Here is a 21,374-nt window from a genome sequence, read left to right on the forward strand (position 1 = left end):
GGTGGCCATACCCCACTCTACAGCTCATGAACTGACTGCCTCATGCCTGGGACAACTCTCTGGTTAAACCTGTGCTCAAACCTGTGTGGCTACACTGCCCCAAACTCCAAACATCTTTGGGTTCCATTAATGCACCCTGAACAGACTCTAGGCTTACAGCGTTCAGGACTTTGTGTGACTAAGCTCACCTAAGACCAGGCAGTGGCAGGGGAGTCACTGCAGCATGAGACCTCGGGCTCTGAGATAGGCTGCACCTGAGCAGAGCTACCAGCCAGCTAGCTGGGCATCAGCAGTGGGTGCAGGCGGCACTTGCCCTCAGCACCTCACGCAAGGGAGACAGTGTCCTGTTGGGACCTCGTTGTTGCCGTTTCGAGACAGGGTCCTGTTATGTTCCAGGCTGGGCTCAAACTCACTATACAGCCCAGGCTAGCCTTAAACTCCAGATCCTACTGCCTCAGCGTTCTGAGAGCTGGATTACAGCATGCATCACCATGCCCGGCTGTCCCATAGAATCTTAAGGGCCCTGATATCCCACTCTGCCTCTGCCTTGATGCTATGACTATAGATGACAGGTCCCACAGAACAAGCAGTGAGGAGGGGTTTCTGCTCCAGGCAGGTCAGCCCATCCTCCCACCCTGGGAACCTAGGTGCCACGTGTCCCTGGAACATGCTTCCTGCAGGGGCAGCACGCAGGGCAGACTCTGGGCTTCTCTGACTCAGTGCCAAGAAGGGCTCTCTTTCCAATGTCCACCCTCTCGGGCTACGTCGTGGGGCTGCAGCAGCTTTTGGAGGCCCTCAGGTTCAGCCCTGCTCTTCAGCACCTGTGGACATAGCTGGGAGAAGCCCCAACCACTGCCCGAGTACCTCAGGGCCACAAGCACTGGGATGGGGAGCTGAGCAGGGCTGGATCCCTGGTGATGGCAGCCTTGACCTACCCAGAAATGCAGCTGCCTCTGGTCCCTGGCGGTGGAGGCAGCTCCTACCTGAGCCACAGGCCCTTTGCATCTGTCTGAAGCGCATCTGCACCCATCCCACCCCAAGGAAAGGGTGTAATTTTCTGCTGCTTAAAAGATGGCAGGGTGGGCTGGGGATTCACCTCAGTGGTTCTTCCCTACCTCGAAAGTGGGTGTTCCATCTCAATACCAAAAACCAAAACCAAACAAACAAATAAAAAAGATGGCTGGGTATGGTGGAACACGCCTGTAATCCCAGCTCTCTAGAGGCTGAGGCAGGAGGATCTGTGAGTTTGAGGCCAGCATGGGCTACATAGCAATAGTGAGTTCAAGGCCAGCCTGAATTACACAGCATGACCCTGACTCAAAAGACAAAAAACAAAGAGGGCCTGGGATTTAGCTGAGTGGTTCCATCACCTGCCTCACAAGCACATAGGCCTGGAGTTGATCCCCCCCCCCCCCCCCGCCAAACAAAAACAAAAAACAGTAAGATGTTTTAAAAATAAATAAATATCTTTTAAAAAAAGGGCTGGGGATTTAGCTCAGTGGTTACACCCTGGCTTCCAACTGGAGTTTGATTCCGGTACCAAAGAAAACAAAACAAACAAAGAAAATGGCTAGGCATGGTGGCTCATGACTATAATCCCAGCACTAGGGAGGCTGGGGCAGGTGGATTGCTGTGAGTTTGAAGCTAGCCAAGGCTATATGGTGAATTCAAGGCCAGCCTGGACTACACAGCGAGACCCTGTTTCAACAACAACAACCAAAAAAAAAAAAAATTAAAAAAAAAATAAAATGAGGAGGAAAGCATAAAGTGGTGGGGTGCTTGCTTAAATAGGAGGAAGGCCTTAGATTCATTATCTAACACCAGAAAAAAAAAAGAAAGCTATTTAAAGGATGCTGCCCTAGCCTGGACCTGCTCCACCCACCCCACCTGATTTCAGTTTTGTATGGCTGCTTCATCTGCTATTTCTGGGCCAATCCTGCCAACAACACAGATCTCTGGAAGGCCAGTCCCACCTGCCACGACCCGCTCCACAGCATACTCGAAGTCCAGCGTGTGCACGGATGAGTGCCCCTCCCGGGCGGCATGCAGTGCAGCCTCATTGCAGATGTTGGCGATGTCAGCACCTGAAAAAGAAACAAAGCCTGGGCAGGTGAAGGGTTGGAGGGGCAGGGAGGCGGAGACATGGCCAGCCAAGTGCCATGGGCAAGTGGGACACAGACATGGGGACAGATGAATGTCAGGCCCAGGCCACGGAAGGGAAGCTGCTGACTGAGGAATGGTCCCTCCTCCTGAACACTCAGACGCCACTGTCACCAACACAGGTCTCTGTCACCCTGCGCTTCACTCTCTGACATTTCATAGGGACACTGGTGGAGGAGAAACTGAGGGCTTAGAGACGAACTGATAACCAAAGGCAAGAAAGAGTGAGATTTTTATTTACATTAATTTTCTGTTATAGGTGGGACTGGGAATAGGACCCAGGGCCTTCACCAGTCCTTTCTGATTGATTGACTGACTGCTGTGCTGCAGATCAAAGCCAGGGCATGGGCGTGCTGGGCAAGGGTCTACCAGTGAGCTACATTCCCAGCCTCCTTTATTTACTTTTCGAGGTGCGGTCTTGTTAAGCCATTAAGTTATTCAAGCGAGGCTTGAACTTGTGACCCTCCTGCCTCAGCCTTCTTCTGACCCAGCTCTGTGATACCTGCTTCTTGTGACTCCATTTGGGGGCGGGGGACCCAGTCTGGACTGGAAGTTCCTGAGTGATATCCACGTGACAGTCACAACACAGGGCCCCAAAGGCAGAAGCACAGGTACTACCCACAGGGGACACTGCTGGAGACGAGGACACCCTGACCACCACCTGCAGTCAGTGCGGCTGCAGATCTGCTGTGGGAAGAGGGGTCTGCTGACTGGCGCCCCAGTGGTGGCACAGTGCCCCCTCAAGGTGGCCTGGTGCCCACACACACAAGCAAGGTTACAGCCTGGAACGTACCACTGAATCCTGGCGTCAGCTCTGCCAGCCGCTGTGAGTAAAATCTGCTCTCCTGGGTCAGCTTCAGGCCTTTCAGGTGCTGTTCGAAAATCTCTCGCCGCTCCTGCACAGTGGGAGACACGGGCTGGACACATGGCCGAAAGCACAGTGCTGGGGACCTCTGGGGTCACGGGCACTGTGGGTTAGGAGTCAAGTGTTCAGGGTCCGAGTCCTGATCCATGGTCTGGGAGAGCAATTAGAGAGCTTTGAGCAGTGTTTGGAAGGGAAGAGAAGTAAACTAGAAGATGAGGCACATCGCACACGGCAAGGGTGTATTTTGTGAAACTTCTGCTTCCCACACAACTTGTATGCTCCATCGAGGGTGTCCAATCTTTTGGCTCGCCTGGGCCATCCCTCTTGCCTAAGAGAAGTGTCTTAGGCTGCATCTAAAATACGTAACAGTTAATGTGTATAACGAAACTTCCGCTTTTCTTCTTGCAATTATCTTGCAGGGGCTTTCTGCTGAACTACATTCCCCTAGCTTTTTTTTGGGGGGGGGGTACCAGGATCGAACTCAGGACCTTACACTTGTGAGGCAGGCGGCGGAACCACCTAGCTAAATCCCCGGCCCCTCCAGCCTCTTTTTAAAATGTTGCGATAGGGTCTGGCTAAGGTGCCCAGGCTGGGCTCAAACTTTTGGTTCCCCTGACTCAGCCTCTCAGGTGTTGGGACGACAGGTGAGCAGCACTCTGGTTACACTTTTCTTTTTTCTTTTTTAAAAACAAGGTCTCGGGGGCGGGATTTAGCTCAGTGGTTCTGACACCTGCCTCAAAAGTGTAAGGACCCGAGTTTGATCCAGTACCAAAAAACAAACAAACAAACAAAACAAAAGAAAACAAGGTCTCTATGTACTTCATGCTGTCCTTGAACTCACAGTAATCCTTCCTGCTTTGGCCTCCTGAGTGCTGGGATTGTAGGCATGTGCCACCACACCCACTTTAGAATTTCCTTCTAAAAAATATTTTTATAGCTGGGCATGGTGGTGCATACTTATAATCCCAGTACTCAGGAGGCTGAGGCAAGAGAACTGTCATGAGTTCAAGGGCAGCCTGGATGTCATAGTGAGATCCTGTCTCAAGAAAAAAAGACAAGACAGGATGTGCTGGCTTGGTCACAATAAAAATGTTTTCACAGACGTACAGTGTGGAGGGTGGAAAACTATTCTCATCAGCATCGCTGGGTTTTACTCTCCAAATCACATGAGTGCATGCAGAGTCAGATCTGTTTCAACTGTGCCTTCCCTGTGGTGTTCTGCTGCCACCTCCACAGTCTGTGCTGAGGGAGTACCACCCACTGAGTCATAACAGTGCCGAAACTCCCACGGTGCTCAGTTCACACCTGTGTGGGGGTTGCACTGCTAGCTGTCCAGGGCCATCTGCGGCCCCCAGGGCACATGCTGGACACACCTGTTCTCTCCTGGCACCCAGTGCCTCCCACAGAGACGGGCAGCCTGCGGTGGAGCCAGCAGACTGCTGGGGTGTGTGAGCTTGCAGCTCACGCCTGCACTGAGCGACGGAACAGCCTTTCTTTCCACCTTCCAGGGCTCCTGCTCCTTCAGGCCACAGTGAAAGCCTTTGCCCAGGTGGAGCCAGGCCAACCAGGGGCTTGCAGACAGGTTATCCAGGGAAGCCCCAGGCACTAGGATGCCCTCCACCTGTTCCAGGGGCAAATCAAGTTCTTCAGGGCCTTTCTATGTAGTCCAGGCTGGCCTTGAACTTGCAGTGATCCTCCTGCTTCAGCCTCCCGGTGCAGGGATACAGGCATATGCCACTAGGTCCCACTTAAAGTTTTAAAATTTTGGGCAGGGGATTTAGCCCAGAGGTACCACCACCTGCCTCACAAGTGCAAGGTCCCGAGCTCGATCCTGGTACCAAAAAAAATTTTTTTTAAATTTTGAGACAAGGTCTTGGTAAGTTGCCCAGGTAGCCTCAAACTTGCATCCCTCCTGCCTCAGGCTCCCAAGGAGCTTGTGCTTCAGGCACGCACCATCACACTGGATCAAAGCCAAGCTAAGAGAGCGAGAGGAACCTGCCAAGGCTCCTCACAGAGCTTGCATGGGACACAGAGGATGTGCAGCGTGGATTTTCCTTTCCCAGATTTGGTTCCAAAGGGTAGACTCAGCTGGGCATGGTGGCACACACCTGTGATCTCAGCACTCAAGAGGCTGAGGCAGGAGGATCGCCGTGAGTTCAAGGCCAGCCTGGGCTACATAGTGAGAGTAGGCCCAGAGCAGACCATCAACCCCGACCTGAAGGGCAAAATCAGCAATGGGTTAAGTACAAGCTGCCTGCCAGCCAAGCAAGGGCAGCAGGTTGGGTAGGCAGATGGCACCAGAGGGAACGTGCCCTCCGAAGTGTGGGCACTGAGCCCACACCCCCAGGCCGCCTGCCCAGCTCCTGTGTGCTAACCTGCAGGGTGGGAAGATCGATGAAGACATGCCGGTCGAGGCGGCCAGGCCTCATCAGAGCGCTGTCCAGGATGTCAGCTCGGTTTGTGGACGCCAGGACGATGACGTGGTCTGTGGTGCCCATTCCTGGGAACAGACAGACACAGAGACCTTCAGGGTGGGCATCGGTCCCTTCACTGACCACTGCCAACCATGTCAGCAGCCGGGCCTGCCCACCTCTGTGAACAGGGCAGTGACACACAGGCACCCCATACCATGGCATCTCCACCATGACATCCTAATGCTCTGTCTTCCAGCCTCAGATTTAGACCCAACTCCTTGCCCCAGAAGTTAAATGTGGATTCAGAAAGACCAGCATGATGGCACATGCCTGCAATCCCTGCTATTCAGGAGGCTGAGGCAAGATGACTGAGTTTAAGGCCACCTGAGCAACTTGGCAAGGAGCTTGATTTCAAAATAACACCAAAAAAAAGTGCATTCAGAGACTCACTGGCTGGGCATGTTGGTGGATGCCTGTAATCCCAGTGCTCAGGAGGCTGAAGCTGGAGGATCACCAGGCGTTTGAGGACAGCTTGTGTTATTCTACGAGATCCTGTCTCAAAAAACAAGGACCTCAGCTGCCCCACCACGCCTCTCCCTAAACCTGATGGGACTGACCTGCTCTGTCTCTAGTTTTGTCATCTGACGTCAATGAATTGGAAATCTGTGCTGTCGCCTTTGAGACTGGCTCTTCATTCAGCGTAATTCCCACAGAGTTGAGGCAGGTGGGAAGCTTCTTTCTGTTTTCTTTTTTTTTTTGCAGCTCCGGGGATCAAACGCAGGACCTTGCACTTGAGAGGCAGGTGTGCTGCCACTGAGCTACCTCCCCGGCCCTCTTCTACTTTTTAGATAGGTTCTCACTAGGTAGTCCCTTGCACTCACAATCATCCTGGCTCCTGAGTGCTGGCTGGGGGTGCAGAAGTGCAGTCCATGCCCGGTTGAACTTTCTTTTCATTGCTATATTGCAGACAGTAAGGAAACACCAGCGTTTAATTATTCACCCACTGAGAGAAACTTGTGCTATCTAGGGACTTAGCTACGGCAGATAAATAACACTGTGGCACAGGAAGCTGACGGGAACTCTTCTGTCCTCAGGGTGTGGAATGGAATAGGCTGGCCGGCCAGAGATGCTGGGCACAGAAGTCTGGCATCTCCATATCCGGGGAGCTCTTGGTGGCATCTGAGTTCTTAGTCTAGCCACCTCTGGTGTGTTCCCCTCAAATTCAGCAAGAGACAGGCACACTGTAAAACTGATGTGAGCCAGGCGTGGTGACACATGCCTGTAATCTCAGCATTTGGGAGGCTGAGGCAGGAGAATTACAGTGAGTTCAAGGCCAGCCTGAACTATACAGTAAGACCCTGTCTCAAACAAACAAACAAATGGAACAAAACAAAGGAGAAACCTACATGACTAGTATATGTGAAACTCTGTGGCACTACAAAAAAAGAGAAACAAAGATAGCCCACAAGAGAAAATCTTTAGGGCCGGGGATTTAGCTCAGTGGCACCATGCCTGCCTGGCAAGTGTAAGGCCCTGAGTTCGATCCTCGGTACCACAAAAAGAAAAAGAAAAAGAAACTCTTTAGGATCTAGGAACAGCAATTAGTTTTCAGACTTCACACTAAAGGCAAGTTCCACAAAATCAAAAGTTCATCAACTGGACCACAATGAAATGAACACTGCTCTGTGAAAGAGCCTCACAGAGGTGAAAAACAGACTGGCAGAAGACACTTGTGAGCCCCATCTCCACCCAGGACTGGGCTAGAACACATCCACTGCAGCTCCACAGTGACGACCTCTCAGCCAGACCCGAGTGTCCAGGTGCCACCCGCCCTCCCGTCCCTGCAGCCAGCACCAGGGCTGCCCCATTCCTCCCACAGCCAGGGCAGCACCGAGTCCTCTGGAGTCCGCACAGCTGCTGTGGCCTCGCTGCCCAGTGTGCCATCCAGTCAGGGACCTGGGGCACAGTGGCTGAAGCAGTCAGCTCCTCTGGCAGAGTCCTCACCTCACCCCGGGGAACAGCTGACAATTCTGCAGATGCTTGGCCAGGGCCTCCCCTCCCACACAGGTGCATGCAGGCTGGCAGGGGCTGCACATCAAAGGCGGAGGCCAACTCCTCCTCCATCCAGGGCTGAGACCTATGACTAACCCAAGCCACAGAGAGCAAGGCAGCAGCCTCACTGTGCTCACCAAGGCTGTGCCCACCACTCAGCAGCGTGGAGGGGGTGGGTGCATGTGTGTGCTGCTGAGGCTCCTTCACAGCCTCAAGCCCCACCCTCTCTTCTCCCAGTGTCCCAGGCTCGCTGCTTCAAGGGGCAGGATGTCTGCTCTGAATCAGGTCTCAGAGTTTCATCTGAGTTTTCTAATTTACTTTTATTAAGATTTTACTAAAAGCAGGTTACAAGCCTACAATCCCAGCCCTTGGGAGGCTGAGGCACGAGAATCACAAGTATAAAGGCAGCCTGGGCTTCACACTGACCTCAACGGCAGCCTGGACCACCCAATACCCAAGCAAACAGATGCTGGTGTGGAGCAGCAGGTCATCTGCTCACCAGGAAAGCATGGTTGCTCACCAGAGCATAGCACTGCTGTCTGGCACACTAACCTGGCACACACAGGGGGCCCCCTGCGCACAAACTCAGTCTGAGGGCCAGCACCGGCTTGCTTGTGGGGTGTAACACACACACATCTGGGCCTGGGCTGCACCATGTCCATCGCCCTACCTGGCCGGCCATGCTGCCAGGACACGCTCACTGCTACCATAAGGACCCAGTGGCATCATAGTGCTCAACTTGGCTGCTGGATACCCAGAGCTCAGCTCTTCACTGCTTCTCATCATGAAAAACAGGCACCGGGCTGGGAATTTAGCTCAGTAGTTTTGCTGCCTGCCTCGCAAGCGTAAGGTCCTGAGTTTGATCCCTGGTACCAAAAAGAAGGGAGAGAAACAGGCACAGCATCACATTTCCACAACAGCCTGTGCCATGCTGGGCCCACGTGGCACCTCAGGACCCATCTGCTTGGTCTCCACATTTGGGGGTGATTATGTCCAAGGAAAGCCAGTCCATCCATGCTTACTTTGTTTTGTGGTGGTGGAACTTGAAGCCAGGGACTTAAGCACACTAGGTGAGCACTCAACACTGAGTCCTGGGGATTTTCTTTGGCTTTGTTTTTTCCCTGGTACTGGGGATCGAACTCAGGACCTTGAGCTTGCCAGGCAGGTGCTGCGCCAGTGAGCTAAATGCCTATGGGAATTTTCTCACAGCTCGTGTAGACTCGAAGTCCCAAGCCAGGCTACTTCCTAACACAGGGGGCTCTTGCTGTGCAGGAAGAGGGCAGAGCCCATGTCCAGACACCTGTTATCAAGGTCAGAGTGCAGCCCTGGGCAGGAGGACTCTCCCTTGGCCCAGTGTGTAGGCACGAGACCCACAGGGTCACCTACCTACACCAGCCAGTGTGGGGCTTGCTCCTGGGACAAGCCCAGCATGAGCGCCGTCCCCTGCACATCAATGAGCAGGAGACAAAGGCTCACTCAGTGTCTGCAGGGCCAGGATGCACAGCTGTGAGGGCTCGCCGGGCCCTGTGCCAGCATCCAGGTGGCTGGGCCGAAGGAGACTTTCCTGCAGCACAGAGGGTGGGCTGTGAGGAAAGTGGCTCTAAGGGGCGCCCTAGGGCCCCAGCCCAGGCTCTGTCCTCAGATGCAGGAGGAGGAGCAGCACAACCTGTGTTCCTCCACGCACCATGGCGGAAGGTGTCCTGATCTCCCCATGGCCACCAGGAAGGGCACCTGGTCACTGTGCAGGGAGAGAAACATGGCCCAATGTCCTGCAGATGGGGGCCTGTGCAAGGCCACAGAGTCCTCAGGTCCATGGGCCAAGCACAGGTAAGAATCACCCTAGCTCCAGCACCAGCAAGGCACTCCAAATGCACAGCCAGCTAGGCACCTAAGGCTCTGGCAGATTGTGGCCTGCTCCTGTTCAGTCAGCATCACAAGACGCAGGGGTAGGGATTTAGCTCTGCCACACAGCGCCTGCCTGGCAAGCATAAGGTCCTGAGTTCCATCCCCCCCATACCAAAAACAAACAAACAGAAAATTAAGGGCCGGGGATTTAGCTCAGTGGCAGCCTGCCTCATAAGCATAAGGTCCTGAGTACTGGTACTGGTTTGGGAAAAAACAAAACAAAACGCAAAACCTTGGAAGGCTGAGGCAGAAGGATCTCAAGCTCAAGGCCAGCTGGGCAATTTAAGGAAACACTGTTTAGAAAAAATAAAATAGGCTAGACATGTAACCCAGTGGTACAGCAGCCCTGGGTTCAAATCCTAGCAATGCAAAAGAAAAGAAGAAAAAAAAACACAGATAAGTATCTCAGAAGTAAATATACATTGAGAAAAAATTCTTTTCTAATCTGCAATACCTAAAATATAATCAGAATTCTGATGAAACTAAAAATAGAAATTAAACAAACTTGAGTTTCTGTTTTGGGGCTGGGGATGGAATGCAGGGCCCCACGCACACTGAGTAAGCACTCACCACTGAGCTACATCTCTAACTTACCTTTTTATTTTGAGACAAGGATTCACTAAATGGCCCAGGCTGGCCTTAAACTCTGTTTTTGGTACTGGGGATCAAAACTCAGGACCTTACACTTGTGTTGCAGGCACTGTGCCACCGAGCTAAATCCCCGGTCGTTTGTTTTTTTTTGGTACTGGGAATCGAACTTGGGTCCTTGCACTTGTGAGGCAGGTGGGAGAACCACTGAGCTAAATCCCCGGGCCCCTGTTTGTTCTGAGACAGCGTCTTACTGTGTAGTTCAGACTGGCCTTGAACTCACCATGTAGCCCACACTGGCCTCAAACTTGTGGTGATCTTCCTGCCTCAGTCTCCCCAGGGCTGGGATTATAGGCGTGTCCTGCCATGCCTGGCTCTGGCCTCAAACTCTTGATTCTTCTGCCTCAGTCTCATGCCACCTGTAGCTGGGATTACAGGTGCGCACCACTGTGCCGGCTGGGCGCAGGCATTTGTTCCTACCCTCCCAGCACTGTGATGCACTGACAGGTGAGTGGATAGACAATATGGGTGTAGAGGCGCACACCTGTAATCTCAGCACTTGGGAGGCTGAGGCAGGAGGATTGCTGTGAGTCTGAGGCCAGCTCTGGCAACATAGTGAGGTCAAGGCCAGCAAACAAACAACAAGGAAACCTAGGCCTGTGTTCCCTCTCGTGTGGTGGCCCACTTTCACACTGGAGGGTGAACTCCTTTTCTTACTTCTACTTGGCCCAAACTTGCTCTGCAGAGCCTCTTCCCCTACCTTAATAAAACTTTGCCACAGGTAAAAAAAACAAAACTAAACTAAATTGAAAACAAGACAGTCTTCACACACAACGGAGTCTCATTCAGCCACAAAACGGAGGGCCGGGGATGTGGCTCAGTGGCTCCGCCGCCTGCCTGGCAAGTGCAAGGTCACAAGCGTGATCCCTGGTACCAAAAAAAAAAAGGGAAGGAAAAGCTGTGCACAGTGGTGCACACCTGTACTCTCAGTATTCCTGGAGGCTGAGGCAGGAATACTGTGAGGATTCTGACACAGGGTCTCAGTAAGTTGCCCAGTCTGGCTTCGAACTTGCTACCTTCCTGCCTCAGCTTCCTGAAGTCGCTGGGATTAGTGTGTGCCACTGCACCTGGCTGAGCCATGTTTCCTGTGGGCAGCAAGGCCATGGGCAGGGTCAGGAGGCAGAGGGTCTTCTCTGTGCTGTGCCAGCCTCTGGGGGTAGGTGGGGCCCAGCAACACCCCAGCAGAGGGACACGAGGCCTCCGGGGTGCAGTTCCATGTGCCCAATGATGTCTGCCCAGGTGGGGAGCAACATGAAAGGAGTGGGGCCCGTGTGCAGGGCGTGTGGTGGCACATGAGCACTGACCATCCATCTCCACCAGGAGCTGGTTGAGGGTCTGCTCCTCCTCCGTGTTGGAGAAGCCAGACTTGGAGGTGGAGCGCTTCTTCCCCACAGCATCGATCTCGTCGATGTACACTATGCACGGGGCCCGGGCCCGGGCTTCCTTGAAGAGGCTGCGTACGCGGGCAGCACCCAGGCCTGAGAGGACACAGCATTGAGAACAGATGGGCAAAGGGTCGAATCCTATTTCTGCAAGGAGCAGGAGCAGCTTCCGCCAAGGATGGTGGAATCAGGCAAGGCCTTCCCTGCACAGACCCTCCTGCCTCCCAGTCCACACAGGAAGTGGCATCAAAGCACACAAGCCCAGCCCCGCACACACAGGGCTTCCTTTAAGTCAGGCTGTTTTCCTAATCCACCCCCTCAGTCTGGCATGGGGAGGGACCAGAGCAGCTGAAGCTCCAGCCACAGCACCCCCTGCACCTACCTCCGACAACCTCCACGAACTCCGGGCCAGCCATCGCCAAGAAGGGCACCTGGGCCTCGGTGGCCACCGCCTTGGCCAGCAGCGTCTTCCCACAGCCTGGGGGCCCGAGCAGCAGTGCGCCCTTTGGGACCTTGGCTCCAAGCTGGAGGAAGCGCTCGGGGCTCTAGACAGCAGCAGACAGCACAACACTTACCACCCCTCACGGATGGTGGGGCTCATGGACTCCACAACTGGCTGCAGCTCCCAGTGGTTTAGGGTCCAAGTCGGCTGACCGCACAGTTGCCGCCACCATGACTCTCTGCTTGCCAGCAGCTGTGTGCTGCCTGTGCTCCTGGTTCAGTGGGCACTGGCCTGTGCACAGTGTCCCCGTCTAATCCCGGAATGCATCCACCCACGCTCCCTTCTGGGGTACTGGCTTCCCACTCACCTTCAGATAATCCACGAACTCCCGGACCTCCAGCTTGGCCTCGTGCATTCCAGCCACATCTTTGAAGCTGACTCCTTTCCCTGACTTTCCGTCCACCATCGTGAAGCGAGCCATCTTCAGCTGATTCTGTGCACCAAGAGTGTGGAGGGCACTGGTGGGTGCTGTCCACCTGAGCTGACAGCAGCTCCTGCCAGGTGCCCCGGGGACCCTGTGCCTGCAGCAGGGGACCAGGCCATGCCCCTGGTCAGGTCACTCTCCAGACACACGGGGCTAATCTTTGCTTTACATCATCAATAGGTAAGAAAGTTTCCCAGCAATTTCTTTTTTAAAAAATCCTGTCCCTGGGGCAGGGGAACAGCTCAGAGTCGAGCCCTCGCCTGCACCTTGAGAAAACAAGTCCCAAGCAGCAAAAGAGTAGTTTAGAGCCTTCTCTATTCACTATCTAGTTTTTTAAATTGTTTGATAAAGATGGAATGATACTCAGTATCAGAGTCTTAGCTCACTGTTAAGTCCCTGGAACACGAGGGGCAAGGCAGAGAAAGCTCATAATAAAGTGCATGTCCTTCAGTCAGACCCTACTTTCAGGATGATGTGCAAGGCAGCATTCAAAATCAGCAAAAACACAGACCTTGTTGAATGCAATCTGGTTCAGCCCCACAATGAGGCATCACACTGTCAATAAAAATGACAGTGTGAAGCCAGGTGGGGTGGCGCCTGCCTATAATCCTAGCACTCAGGTGGCTGAGGCAGGAGGATCACCATGAGTTCACGAGTCTGAGGCCAGCCTGGGCTTCATAGTGAGTTCAAAGCCAGCCTGAATTACAGAGCAAGACCCTATCACAAAAAACAATAAAATAAAACAAAAATAGCAGTGTGAAGCCAGGCACGGTGACGCAGGCCTGTAATCCCAGCCTCATGCGAATATCACAAGTTCAAAGACAACTTAGTGAGGGGCCGGGGATTTAGCTCAGTGGTTCCAGCGCCTGCCTCGCAAGCACAAGGTCCCAAGTTCAATCCTCGGTACCAATAAATAAATAAATAAATAAATAAATAAAAAGTAGGGCTGGGGATTTAGCTCATTGGTACCGCACCTGCCTTGCAAGCACTAGGTCCTGAGTTCAATCTCTGGTAACAAAAAAAATAATAGCAATAAAAAAATGAATAAAAAGTGCTGAGCACACAGCTCAGGGGCAGAGCACCCCTGGCTTCAATCTGCAGCATGTCTTCAGATCAGACACGGAAATCTGCTCATGTTCTCCATGCGAACAGGGTGATGCCCAGGTGGAGCAGGAGCCACCTGTGAGGTGCCTACCCCTGGGTGAGGTGACCTCCCCAGACCCCACCTAGCTCTAAGAAACGTGCTTCTTTTAAGGACACTTTGAAAACAGGGAAAGCAAGGTGTCTTTCCCAGCAGAATCAGCCCTGCAGAGCACACTGGCCGCCATGCTCTCAGGCTCAGCCTGACGTCAGGGACCAAGCCCTCAGCGACACTGGGCTTGTGCACACCCCGCTCCCACAGGCCCTGGCGCCAGGCTGCTCTTCACTGCAACCGGCCTTCAGGCTGTGGGAGGACTCAGCAAGTACAGGCAGGAGGAACCACAGGTTGCACACTTACGAACGCGCTGAATCCACCTTCTCTTCCTGTCATCCCAGCCAGGCGGAACATGTACCACAGGATGGCCAGGCCCACGGCTGTCATCCCCAGGGCATAGAGGGCACTGAGTGGGAAAGAGAGACAGAGGCTGAGACTGTCGCCAGGGCAACTGGAGCAGGGAGCGTGGCTGCTGTGCCCTCTGTGCAGGCCCTGTGAGGTCAGCCTGAGGGTTCGGTGTGGGGCACACAGGCCCTGACCAGCCCAGGACGCCACCTGCTGAGCACAGCCTCACAGGGATACTCCTGGGTTCAATACCCAGACTCCACTTCCCTTATGGAGGAAGAGGCAGCTCTGCTGTGCCACACCTGTTGCCTCTGGTACATCAGTGGGTCGGTGTCAGCATGGTGTGGCTGGGAGCTGGTGCCTGCCCAGCCACAGGGTGCATGAAGTGGTGAACCTCTCCATGTGCTCACTTGCTCTCCTGAGCCCAGCACACTGTAGAATGATGTAAGTCATTTGTCCCGATCTGCTTGTGGTTCCACGGGCCCTAACTACCCAACAGCATCACACCTGTCTGTTTCTCTTAACACTGAAAGAATTTCTAGTCAATATCCTCACTTCTCCTTTCTGATCCATTTCTATATCTGCAGAAAACATCAAGCAAGCCCTCGCCAGGTGTGGTGGTTCACACCTATAATCCAGCACTCTAGACGGCCAAGGCATAAGGATCCCAGGTTCGAGCCTAGGCTGGGTAACTTAATAACTTAATAAGACCTTGTCTCAAAGAAAAAAGGGCTAGGGATGTTGCTCAGTGGGAAGGTCCTGGTTCAACCCCCAGTGTCACAAAAAACAATAAAAAACCCACAAACAGCAACTCCATACTGTGTTAATTGCCACCAACAACTACAAGTGGGTGTTCAGCCTCCACACAGATGTGTGTGCGTACATGCTGCCTGCTCCACTTAGCCCCAGTGGACTGCAGGTGAAACCAGGGAGGTTTCGGTCTACAACTTGTTCTCAGTGCAAAGCCAAGCTGGGCAGGTTCAGGAGTGGCCAGAGGCAGCCAACGTACTTCCCAAAGAACCCTGTGCGCTTGTAGGAGACTGGGATCCTGTCTTTGCTCTCGATGTTCAGCTCATCCTCAGCCGCACGGAGCTTCTCCTCAAATTTGTCGATATTTGCCACCTGCATCCGGTACACCAAGGACAGCCGCTGGGGGAGCAAGAGGACAAAGTGAAGGCAGAGCCAGGCCAGCTGCAGGGGCCCCGTCCCTTCTGGCGAAGACGCCATTCAGAAGGATCCTAACCTGAAGCTCTAGGTCCCTCTAGTGCAATCTGAGAAGCAAAACGTTAACAGATGAGCTCTCCAAGGGCCAGCTCTCTACGGGAAGGGGAGGAGGGAAATTTCAAGAAAATGGAAGAAGGCATCTACATCTCATTCACTACCTCAGACCCAGCCAGAGAGAGGACCATGTAGGCCTGGTGTCAACGCAACCAGGCATGCAACTGGGACTTCATCCACTGACTAAGGCCACAGGCAGGACTGGAATTCAGTCAGGCGAAGCTCCTGTGCACGCATCCCACCTCATTCCCTGGGATTTCTCCTGTACCTGTCTCCCGAGTTAAGCTCCACATTCTCAGCGCACACCTGAGCCTGGCCGGGGAAGGCTGCCCACCGGGAGAGGACAGAGGCTTCTAGTTCTCTCTGTGGCTGGCTGGTGGCTGCAGCAGAGGACAGGAACAAGGCAGGAGGAGATACCTGCCATCCCTTCCCATGTGCCCCGACTGCCAGGACAGCATTCCAAATGCTTTTTTTTTTTTGGTACCAGGGATCAAACTTGGGACCTGGCGCTTTTGAGGCAGGTGCCGGAACCACTGAGGTAAATCCCCGGCCCTCAACTGCTTTTTCTTTAAGGGAGGTTTATCAGATGACAAAGCCGGCATAATACTGTAGAGTAAAATAACCTGGTGGGGTGAAACAATCAGCATCCACCTAGGTATCTATATGAGCAATCACACTTATATGGGTTTCTTCTGCTTTGTTTTGTTTTTCTTGCTTTTTTTTTTTTGAAACAGGGTCTTGAGCCGGGTGTGGTGGTGCACCCCTATGCCTGTAATCTCAGCACTTGGAAGGCTGAGACAGGAGGATTGATGCTAGTCTGAGGCCAGCCTGGGCCACATAGTGAGTTCAGGGCTAGCCTGAACTACAAAGGAAGACGCTGCCTCAAAAAACAAAAAAAAACAAAAATGAAACAGGGTCTCATTATGTAATCCAGGCTGGCCTCCAACTCATAATTCTGCTTTGGCCTCCCAAATAGCGGCAGAATCGCTGAGCTAAATCCCCGGCCCTCTACTTTTTAATAAGCTGTCCAGGCTGGCCTTGAACTCACAATCCTTGCCCCTCCACTTCCCAAGCAGCAGGGAGTGCCACCACACCCCAGCCCAGAAAACACTTTCCAGGGCTGAGCTGTTGCCAGACCCGCTCCTCAGCCCTTGCTGAGGACCCAGCGCGGCCCAGCTGTAGCCAACCCAGGGGTCTCCTGTCCCACCGCATCTCATCTTGGTGGTGAGGAGTTCCCTCGGATGTGGCCCAGAAGCAGCACGGCGAGGGTCCAAGGATGGGCACGGTGGCACTGGAACCATGTGGTACTGAGTCCTCAGCCACTGCTCACACCTGGCCCAGCCTGTGCTGGCTACAGCTGCTAGGCTGCCTTACAGACCCCATGGGTCTCATTGGGACTTTTTTTTTTGGTACTGGGGATTGAACTCAGGTCCTTGCGCTTGCGTAGCAGGCGGTGGAACCACTGAGCTACATCCCCGGCCTCATCGGGACTTTTGAATGCCTCAAACACCTGAATGGCAGAGCACTTGCCAGGCATGTGCAAGACCCTGGAGGTTCAATCCCCAGTACTGCAGAGCACAAGCAAACAAAAAACACTCTTCTGGGAGGTTGAGGCAGGCGCCTGGCAAGTTTGAACCCAGGGTGGAGACGTGAGAAGGTCTTGGGTTCAACCCCGGTAACACAAACACTGGAAGAGCCAGTGTGGCCATCACCAAGGTGCACAGAAAGGAAGAGCACAGAAAGAACCTTCTTTGTGTGCCAAGAGCCAAAAGTCAAAGTCTGAACCCACAATCCACTGCACACGGTGCAGCTCCACCATCTGCCTATGAGGCCTGCAGCGAGCTCTGTCCAGGCAGACATCCACCTTCACTGCTCTGGCTCTTCCACTGTCTGCCCACCGTGTCAATCCTATGGCCCAGACTCCTGGAGCAGCTTGAGCTGTCATTCGAGAGCTGGGGCAGAGAGCGTCATGCTGGACCCATGCTGGCCACCAGCCCTGGGTGCCCAACCCAGGGATCCTTGAGGGTGCAAGGTGGCTCTAATGAGGGGTGCTTGCCCTGCGGGAGGAGGCTGTGTCCCAGTGCCAGCCACATACACAGGCTAGGCAGCAGGTGGTGACCTGCCAAAGTCATCCTGCCAAAGTCCTAGCTCCCAAGGACGTGCTCCCAGGGGCGGAGCAGGGAGACCTCTTGAGCCCAGGAGTTCCACACCAGCCTGAGCAATACAGCTAGACCTCGACTCGAAAAAATAAAACAGAAGAGACGAAAGACATATGACAGATACAATTCAGGCCCCTTGACTGAAGCTTGAACTTAAATATTCCCCAAAATAACGCTGAGTCAGTGTGAGACAGCCAGAAATGTGAACAGGGAAGGGTCCTGAGTGAGTCCTCAGACATGTGGCAACATGCGGTGACACGGGGACAGGAGGCCCAGTCAAAGCGCAGGTGCCCACGCCTGCTGCTCGCTGCCCTCAGGCCCTCCACTGGGCCAGACGAAGCCCCACACAGCCCTGTCTCTCCCGGCCGTGCTCCACCCCCTCGGAGGTCCAGTCCTCTGCGGTTTTCCTCTCACCACCTCTCAGTGCAGACCTATCTGCAGCTGGCTGGTATCACAGTCGTGTCCTCCTCACAGGGATACGACGTGGACACCCGCAGCTGAAGGAAGGGGGTACATCCTGGTTCACGTTTCAGTCCCATCAGCAGTCCCACGGCAGGACAGCTGGTGCAGGGCAGAGCAGCGCAGGCACACAGGAAAGGGGCAGAGTGTGCAGGGAGCGAGAGGGGCCTTCCAGCCCACCCCAGCAAGCATATCCTCCTCACAGTGTCCCCACAGGCCAGTCACCCCAGACGCCAAGGCTGAGGGCCGTGCTGGACCGAGACCCTAACAGTCCCCTTGCTCTCAAGGCCGGGGTAGGAGCGGGCTGTCGGGTCCCTTGGCCTCAGTCCCTCCCCCTCCTGACTGAGCACAGCCCGAAACTCTGCTGGCCATGCAGCTGTCCTCTGCCTCTCTTCTCTGACCCTGCCCCTTCTCCAAGCCAGGCGGTGGGAGACCAGTGAACAGGCACGGCCAGCCCCAGCCTGGGCCTCACTCACCGGCCGTCCAAACACCACGGCCCCCGGGTGCAGGTAGACCTCCACCACGTCACTCTCGGGCACCACCTGCACACGCTGCACCTCGCCCTTGGCCAGCATCTCGCTGACGAAGTCGTTCCAGGAGATGTTGCCACCGCTGGAGCTGAGCGAGTTTAGCAGGCTCATGACCACAGCGATGACCAACAGCGTGCGCAGCCGCTCACGGTACATCTGGTCCTCTCGCTCCTTGCGCTGCCTCTCCTCTGCACAGGGCACAGGGCAAGGAGATGCACACAAGGTCAGACTGGGTACCCCCACATGACACTGCTGCCTGCTGCGGTCTTCAGCAAATCTCACTTCCAGGGCAGGGCCCTCGGTCCTGCAGAACCCTACGCGTCTGGGGTGTGTGTGTGTGTTTCTGACTCTCGATTGAACCCAGAGCCTTCACACCCAGCTACATCCTCAGCCCTACTTTTATTTGCTTCTTTTGAGACAGGTTTTCTGTAAATCACAAAGTGGAGCACTCTGGCCTTGAACTCCAGATCCTCTTGCCATAGCCTCCCAGAGTACTCAGGTTACAGGTGTCACCATACATGGCTCTACCGGTTTTTCAATGGTCACTTGAGACAGACGCTGTTTGAGTGCTGTCTGAAGTCACTAACTTCATGTACTGAGGAAGGAAGGAAGAGCAGCCCTTACTTCAGATAATAGGAAACCATTTTTAACATAAAAATCTTTCCTGTAGGGCTGGGGATTTAGTTCAATGGTTCTACCGCCTGCCTCGAAAGTGCAAGGTCCCGAGTTTGATCCCTGATACCAAAAACAAACAAACAAACAAACAAACACACTAACTTTCCTGTAGCTGGATGTAGAATCCCACCTGGGCAACTTAGGAAGATCCCATCTCAAAATAAAAAATAAAAATGGCTGGGGCTGGGTGTGGTCACATATGCCTGTAATACGAGACACTCAGGAGGCTGAGGCAGGAGGATTGCAAGTTCAACCATAGCCTGGACAATTTAACAAGACCCTATCTCTAAATAAAAATTTTATTTTTTTTCTTTTCTTTTTTTTGTTTTTTGGTACCAGGGATCGAACTCAGGACCTTGTGCTTGCCAGGCAGGCGCTGGAACGACTGAGCTAAATCCCCGGCCCTAAATAAAAATTTTAAAAAGGGGTTGGGGATATAGCTTAGTGGCACCATGTCCTTGGAGTTGATTCATGGCACTGCCAAACAAACAAACCTTTCTCACTTTAAGATATGCAATGTTTCCATATATGTTGTCCTAATTCATTTCCAATTTTGCCTTTTATTTTATTTATTTCAGTTTTCTGAGACATGGTCTCACTATGTAGCCCAGGCTGGCCTTGAACTTGTACAATTTTGCTTTTTAAACCTGGGTGTGGTGGCACATGCCTGTAATCCCAGCACTTGGGAGGCTGAGGCAGGAGGATCACTGCAAATTTGAGGTCAGCCTGGGCTACATAGTGAGACCCTGTTTCAAAAGGCCAAAAAAAATTATTTTTTGCTTTTTGAACTTAATAACTTTATTCATTTAGTTATTATTTAAGTTAGTTTATCATACTAGTCATGGTGGTACATAACTTGTAAACCCAGCACTATGGGAGGCTGAGGCAAGAGAATTGAAAGTTTGAGACCAGCCAGGGATTTAGCACTGCACCTGCCTCATGAGCACAAGGTCCTGAGTTCGATCCCCAGTACCGAGGGAAAAAAAAAAAAAGAAGAAGAAGGTTTAAAACCAGGTTGGAGGGGCTGGGGATTTAGCTCAGTGGTTCTGTTCCCTGTGTTACAAGCACAAGGTCCCGAGTTTGATCCCCGGTACCAAAAAAAAAAAGTAAATACTTAAAACCAGATTGGGAAAACAAAAACAAAAACAAATAACCAGCTTGGACAACTCAGTGACTTTGCCAGACCTTGTCTCAAAATAAAAATAAAAATAAAAATAAAAAGGCTGAGGATGTAGCTCAGTGTGAAGGCTCTGAGTTCACTCCCCAGTACTGTAAAAAGCAATCCTATTTTGGGAAGAAAATTAAGAGCTGTTATTGTGTATGTGATTTCTTTATTTTTTGGTACTGGAGATCGAACTCGGGACGTCGTACTTGTGAGGCAGGCACCGAAACCACTGAGCTACATCCCTGTAATTTCATTTAGTATAGTGCCAAGCACACACTAATTATTCCTAAGAATTAACAGTTTCTACATTATTAGCTCCAAACAGTTAAAAGCAAACAATCAGCTTCCCCCCGCCCCCAGTTGTTCTTTTTTTGGTACCGGGGATTGAACTCAGGTCCCTGCGCCTGTGCAGCAGGTGGTGAAACCACTGGGCTAAATCCCCAGCCCGTTTCCAGGTTTGTGAGACACGGTCTCACTCTGCAGGTCAGGCTGGCCTTGAACTCACTATGTAGCCCAGGCTGGCCTCAGACTCGTGGGGATCCTCCCACCTCAGCCTCCCAAGTCTTGGGACCACAGCCGTGCACCATCATGTCTAGCTTGCAATCAGCTTCTAACTTACAGGTCTCACAAACTAGGTCAATTCAATTCAAGCCCTCACTCTCCACACTATCAAGTGAGTTCCAATCCCAGCACAGAAAGGAGACCTAAGTCAGGCAGGGCATTCTTAGATTTTGCAAGTGATCATGTGAACAGGACCAGAAGCCGAGTGAGCTGCTTCATGACAGTTACTCTCGCGCTGCACTCTGCGGCATGTGCTGGACTATCGTCTGCTTCTCGCTCTCCCCTGGGGCCTGTGTCCCAAGCCCAGGGGCAGGGCTGTGCTTACCAGGAGTGCAGTGAGCACTCTGGACAGATCTGAGATGCATCCTTTTGTGCACACACAGAAAGTCTATCTGCCTTCAGGCCTTTCTGAACGAAATGCAGAGGCACAAGTGCCCCTGGAAATGTCCCTAAAGGAATATGCACAGCTGGGCGTGGTAGCATACACTGACAATCTCAGCACTGGGAGGCTGAGGCAGGAAAACCATTGGAAGTTTGAGGTCAGCTCGGGCTACATAGTGAGTTCAAGGCCAGCTTGAATTACAGTGATATCATCTCAAAACCTACAGTGATACTGTCTCAAAAAAAACATGTACAAAGAACCCCGGATTCACTT

At 53.0% G+C, this 21,374-nt stretch overlaps 1 protein-coding gene across 7 annotated transcripts in view; it reads right to left on the bottom strand.

The window, feature by feature from the left end:
* Spg7 (SPG7 matrix AAA peptidase subunit, paraplegin) overlaps positions 1–21,374 on the bottom strand; it is a 31,678-nt gene that overhangs the window by 4,998 nt on the left and 5,306 nt on the right. For 3 of the 7 annotated variants that reach the window (XM_004842640.4, XM_004842641.4, XM_087207238.1), the window contains exons 4-12: positions 18,265–18,506; positions 14,902–15,041; positions 13,851–13,953; positions 12,236–12,361; positions 11,809–11,971; positions 11,349–11,522; positions 5,401–5,525; positions 2,954–3,056; positions 1,974–2,084 (exon numbers count right to left, since the gene is read on the bottom strand). In XM_004842640.4, the coding sequence (XP_004842697.2) occupies positions 1,974–2,084; positions 2,954–3,056; positions 5,401–5,525; positions 11,349–11,522; positions 11,809–11,971; positions 12,236–12,361; positions 13,851–13,953; positions 14,902–15,041; positions 18,265–18,506 (1,287 nt within the window). Of the gene's footprint in view, positions 1–1,973; positions 2,085–2,953; positions 3,057–5,400; positions 5,526–5,889; positions 5,992–11,348; positions 11,523–11,808; positions 11,972–12,235; positions 12,362–13,850; positions 13,954–14,901; positions 15,042–18,264; positions 18,507–21,374 lie in introns of all 7 variants that reach the window. The other 4 variants (XM_087207032.1, XM_087207064.1, XM_087207206.1 and 1 more) reach the window with 2 other exon arrangements.

This window comes from Heterocephalus glaber, unplaced genomic scaffold (genome assembly GCF_053883595.1).
Source record: "Heterocephalus glaber isolate CG9 unplaced genomic scaffold, H.glaber_assembly_v1.0 deba00000071, whole genome shotgun sequence".
NCBI classification, from domain to species: Eukaryota; Metazoa; Chordata; class Mammalia; order Rodentia; family Bathyergidae; genus Heterocephalus; species Heterocephalus glaber.